We start from the raw sequence: 6000 nt of genomic DNA, 5'->3' as shown, positions 1-6000 counted from the left end.
GTGGAGGAAGTGGATCCTTGGATGAGGTGAATAATTTCTTTAATTTTGCATGAGGTTTAAAAGTGGCATTAAGATTTTCTATAGTATTCTGTTTATTTTATCTGATATACCTTAACTGTATGGAATGGCTACAATTTTAGTGTAATCTAGTTTATTTTTGTTTTTAAGTGGAGTCTTATGAAAAATTCTGTTGAGAGTATTTTGGCTGTAGCCATTTTTCAGAAAGGTATTACCTGAAATTTAATTCTGTTTAAGTGCTTGTTCACTTGGCAAATCTTCAAAGCCCTGTTTTTTTTAGTGTTAATGACACCTAGTTTTTGTGTATGTATTGACCAGTATGTGTAGGCATACATTAAACAGTGAAGAAAAGGTTATCGGAAGGAAGATGTGTGACAAGTGTATCTAAAAGGGGAAGCGAGTTCTGACTTTCAATTTCAATCATGAATTGTATGTGTTTGTGTTTTGTTTACATGGCTGAGGAAAGTGTAATGTAACGAAAACGTCATCAACATACCTAAGCCAGACTTTGGGTTTTAAAGTAAAGGAATCTAGAGCATGCTGCTCAAAAGGTTCCATATAAAAGTTAACAATTGGGTGGAGGGGGAATAACAGTAGGCCCATAGCTGTATCTTCTTTTTGTCCAAGAATTTGTCCTGTAAAAGAATTGTGTCATTGACTGGGATATATGTGAAAAAGGGCAAAGACATCAAAACTGACTAATAAATCACTTTCTAGTGTGATGTCTTTAATTCTGTTTACAAAGTGTTGTGTGTTTTTAATACAGGAGGGGAATGACCTACCAACTCGAGTGTTGATGCTAGTTTCTTAGCTAGGTAATTAAGGCCGGCAATACCTTCAACTATCAGCCAGAATGGTATGTTCTGCTTGTGAATCTTGGGCAAACCATAAATTCTTGGGGACGAGCATAGGGCAGAAGTAGTTTAACTGTATCTGCAGCCCAGGATGTGAATGATTTAAGTAAAGGTGCTTTAACAAAAATTAAAACTTCATGATACTTTTCCCCCTAAAATGTTCACTATTCTGTTTCATCAGAAGTCACCCATTTGAGTTGTTTCATGCAGAGGTATGAACAAAATTAAGTGCCGTTTGCTTACAATTCTCCCCAAAAAAGTCGCCAAATATAGAAATGCACATGATTAAAAAAAATATGACAGGCACGCTTCATTAAACAGCATTCAATGGTTTCACTGGTATTAAAAAAAATTCTGGGTATTAATTAAAACATCATGCTTGGCATTTTGGGATATTTTAATTATTTTCTGCTGACATCAAATTGCTTCCATATAAAATGAAGACAATTTCCAGGAAACATAAGCGAATAATCTAATCTACTTAATATAACAACACAGTAAAGAGTTACAATGAAATTTTAGCAATCTCTAAAATGAGATCAATGATAAAATGGATGACAGCTACAATTCTTGTGCACTTTGAACTAAACCGATTGGCATTCAAAACAATTACTTCCTTTGGTCTTTTTACATTTGCACCAGCATTTTCAGTTAACTGTGCATGAATATACAACACTTTCACAATTCTAGATAAATAAACCAGAAAAATAAGGAGTAAAATTCTGAAAAGCAATGAAACAGTCACAAGGAATATTCTACTATGATATACAGGTGTTTATAAAAAAGAAATATATAATAAAGCAGCACCTCTGCATTTCATAAATGCTACTGCTTTGTAAATTACAGTGCAAGATTTAAAGTTTTCATTAAAGCAAAAAGATCAATTCTAGAGAGGAGATAATTAAATTTGATAAAAGAGAATGAAATTCCATTCTGCATAAGCAGCAAAAAAAATTTCCATTTCACACTCTTAAATCTGAAAGTAAGATATTAAAATAAAATATGAATATTCTAAGTTTTTTTTTAATGATCATTAGAATAACCTAAATAACAAGATAAAGCTTTTTTTTTTTTTTAATCATAATGAATATGAACTGTTATCTGTAAAGTACCATAAAGTACAGATATCCATGAGTAATGATTCATTTTTTTAAAGCAGTAGTGAAAATAACTAGTGTGAATGGCTTGAAATTATATTTCACTGAAACATATAATTAACAATTTATTTTTCAGCCTTGATACATGCTCAATTCCAATAGGAAACTTCCAAACCTTCAGGATTCTTCCCCCCCCCACCCCCATAATGTTCAAAATTACATTACAAAAAAAAAAAAGTTAACAGATTCAATTATACAATACCATATAACAGAAAGCAATGTTTTCTGATTGCTAACAGTGGAAATAATTTTCTTGGGATTTTAGAAACATTTCCAGAACAGATGTGCAGTTTGAGAATGGCATAATTATTTAGTTAATATGTATACAATTCTAAATATAATGCAGAACTAACAAATTAAATGAATCTAATTTTATTATAAAATAGTTTAAGAGAAGAATTCAAATCTCAATGCTCATCATTGTTGCATTATATGAATAAGAATCCATGTGAAATATAAACTGTAAATGATGCTACCTAATCAGCAGGGTTGAATGCAAATTATAATACAAAATAAATAATATGCTGGAATTTCAATCCTTTTAATTTATCAAAGCTGCCTTTCCTGATATCTGGGAACTGATTTAATGATTTTAGAAAGGGAGGAAGAATCCATTGGGAACAAATGATAACAATAACTAAAGTACTTTAAATAAAAAGAATAAAAAAAAAAAAAAACAATATAAAATTATGAACAATCCTACAATGAATATATCAACCAAAACACATTTCAAAATAAAACAGCTTTTCCAAGCAAGTTGGTCCAATCTTTTACAACTTTAATATTTTACTTCTTCAACGAATACTTGTAAATAAATTCAGAGCGGATTTAGCCTCCTAAAATTAAAAACAATATCAATTTAAATGGTCAAAATAATTTTGATAAAAAAATATTGAAGACAGTGATATAAAATAGCATGAAGAATTTTGTATTTTTCAAAATCATTAGTAATAAACAAGGCCTCAAAAAAGAAAGTATTAAAAATAAAGTAACAATGTAAAGCAAATAAAAATGTTTCAGTATTTTTATATCTTCAATACTGTGTTAGGAATATTTCAAATTATTCAAATAAATTTAGTTGCTTCTGATAAATTTCCAGTAGAAGGCACTGTCAGTTGCATAGATACTACAAAGGAATTAAAAAAAAAAAAAAAAAAAAAAAAAACTGTGCACAAATTTAATAACCTCTCAGTGGATACAGATCTCAAGTTTAAGTGAATAGCTACCAAACTTAATTTGAACTGTATATTTTCTTTTTTAAAAATGTGCAAATGACTTTCTAGAAAGTTTTAGTGTAAGAGATGTCTATCATTTCTATCAATTGCAGCAGTTTATATGTGCTTAATTACAAATGGATTGAGAGTCAATAACTTACACATAAGTTACACACCAAATGTAAATACAAATTTGCAAAATAAATAAGAGCAGCAGCAAAAGCTGCTTTAAAGTATCAATGGTAACTGACACCTTCCTAAAATACACCAGGTTTTGAAAATATTGGTTTAGGGTTCACTCAACATGATTATCAAATTTCCTTTTTTTGTAAAAAAAAACCGCGTCAATTAAAAAGCAAGATTGAATATGAAATAAAAGCAGTATTTTTTTAATAAAGATAATACAACTTAATTGTCAAATTTTACATCATGAAATGTTTTAGTGATCTCTCAATTATCTATCAATTAGCAGATCTCTGAAAGGATTAGTGAGACAATGAACTTCTGGTACTGCACCATGTAGTCATATTTTGTAATTCAATCTATCAATTATTCAACTCAAACTGCTCCTTCAGTGTGGTTGGATAACAGAGTTTATTATACTTTCTGCAGATTTTGAATGTACACTTCTACCTCTTTCACAAGCTGAATTCCATTAGTGAGTAGTTTAGTAGGAATCAATCTACAAATTGAAGTATTCAAGATACTTTTGTTTCTTATTGATTCTCATTCCCTGTCAGTTTCCTCCATCACACTAATATAACTCCAAATCGTGCATACCATGAGTTCATGCCCCCTTCACATCTTTCCTTGTCTGAAACACTGAAGAATGTCACAAGCAGAAAAAGTGAGATTTCAAATAGTTTCTTTTGCCAGTAAACTGAAGAAGTAAAACACACCAATTCCCCAAATGGCAAGTACTTCTCTGCTCTATGGAAAAAAAAAAACTATATATAAAGATTTTACCAGACATCCTAAAAGATCACAATGACCAAAAAAAGTCAAATTTTAATTGAAATTAAGCGGATAAAAATCCTATGTTGTTATATAGTCAGTAAGTGAAACTCAAGATCGAGAACTATGATCTATATGAGTTTCAATGCCAAAAAACTATCGGCGAAGGCAATTCGAAGCAAAGGTGGAGCAAGCTCCCTCACTATTCTTGATATTCTCTCATAACGTAAAACACAGCTCCTAGGAGATGTAATACTGTCATTACATTATGAGGGGAGGTCACTCCCCAGACCGGTTTCAACCTTTTTTGAGGTCTCATCAGTGAGTAGGTAGACCTGGAAGATATCAAAGCTTAGTGAAAAGAACTTACATACCTTCACTATATGAATGCCATAAAGGAGTGCTTGTATTTTGTAATTAAAATGAAAAGCCAAACGGCTAGTTTTCTGGCAACTTAATAGAAATTAAGTTGTTTCCCAAATTTGGGGCAGTCTCGTGCATCCAAATTTGTTGAGGTTTGGCATGTTCCTAAGGGCTGAGGCAGATTCCATGAATAGTCTTTCATATTTGAACTTGCTGCAGTGTATTACTGTGGCTTTCTTCCATCTTATTCTGTGGCGAGTATCCAGAGCATGGTCTGCAAGCCCAGAGTGGCTGTACTTGTGAAATCAGATGTAATCCTTGTGTTCTGAGATTCTGATATTTGCTGTCCTGCCTGTTTGGCCAAAGTAGGACAGTTTACAGCTGCAAGGGACCTGGTATACCACCAGGTAGGTCTAGGGGAAGTGGTTGGTCTTTAGTGGAGCGGATAAGGGATGCCAATTTTCTATGTGGTCTGTAACAGGTGGTCAAGTCATGTTTTTTTTAAATTTTGTTGACTTTTTCCGAGGTGCCTCGGATGAAGGGAATGGTGATGGATTTAGAGTAATCTTTTTTGTGAAGGGGGGGGGGGGATGGTGGGTTGTGGATAACTAGGTTAAGTATTTTTTGGATTCTTTTGGGGGGGTAGCCATTGGCTGAGAAAGTGTCATGGATGTGATTTAGTTCAGTGGTTAGGGCTTGATCATTTGAACAGATTCTTTTTGCCCTGTTGAATAGTGTCTTAATAACTCCATATTGTTGTGGGGGGGGGGTGATGGGATTGTTGGTGAATGTATCTGCCTGTATGGGTGGGTTTTCTATAAACTGAGAAAACCAAGGTTCCATCAGGTTGGCGGGTGACTAGTGTGTCTAGGAAGGGGAGGTTATTGTTTTCCACTTTTTCCAGGGTGAACTTGATTCAAGGGTGTTGGTTGTTTAAGTGTGTTAGGAAGGAGAGGAGTGAATCCAGGCCATGTGGCCAAATAGCGAACACATCATCAACGTAGCGAAGCCATATGGTAGGTTTTTGTGGGGCTGAGTTTAAGGCTTTCTCTTCAAAAGTCTCCATAAAGAAGTTAGCCAAGGGTGGCGAATGTGGTGAACCCATGGCTGTTCCCTCTATCTGTTTGTAGAATTTTTCCTGCCAAAAACAAAATAGCCTGAGCTCATTGTAAACTGAAATAGGGCTGAGATATCAGGAGGAAATTTAGCTTGGATTAGCTCTAAAGATTCTTTGAGGGGGACATTCGTGAATAAGGAGAAGACGTCAAAACTGACCATTATGTCATTATGTTGGAGTGTAAGGTTTTCTATACTGGCTTTGAAGTGGGCTGAGTTTTTTTTATGTGTAATGGTGTGTTGCCAGTATAGTGTGAGAGCACTTTGGCTAAATGCTTGGCTAGTTTGTAAGTAGGGGAATCAATGCCATCCACTATGGGATGT

The 6000-nt window shown here is 33.5% G+C and overlaps 1 protein-coding gene across 8 annotated transcripts in view; it reads right to left on the bottom strand.

Moving 5' to 3' along the window:
- Positions 1-1251: 1251 nt before the first annotated feature.
- The window catches only part of fzr (fizzy and cell division cycle 20 related), a 218067-nt gene continuing 213318 nt past the window's right edge, over positions 1252-6000 (bottom strand). For all 8 annotated transcript variants that reach the window (XM_090409798.1, XM_090409806.1, XM_090409805.1 and 5 more), the window contains one exon: positions 1252-2865. In XM_090409798.1, the coding sequence (XP_090265924.1) occupies positions 2824-2865 (42 nt within the window). In that variant the 3' untranslated portion in view covers positions 1252-2823. The remainder of the gene's footprint in view (positions 2866-6000) is intronic.

This window comes from Typopeltis vanoorti, chromosome 20 (genome assembly GCF_054136105.1).
Source record: "Typopeltis vanoorti isolate ZY-2024b chromosome 20, IOZ_Tvanoo_1.0, whole genome shotgun sequence".
In the NCBI taxonomy this organism is placed as follows: domain Eukaryota; kingdom Metazoa; phylum Arthropoda; class Arachnida; order Uropygi; family Thelyphonidae; genus Typopeltis; species Typopeltis vanoorti.
The sequence above is the reverse complement of the archived record's forward strand: the minus strand, read 5'-3'. Positions and strand labels throughout refer to the sequence as shown.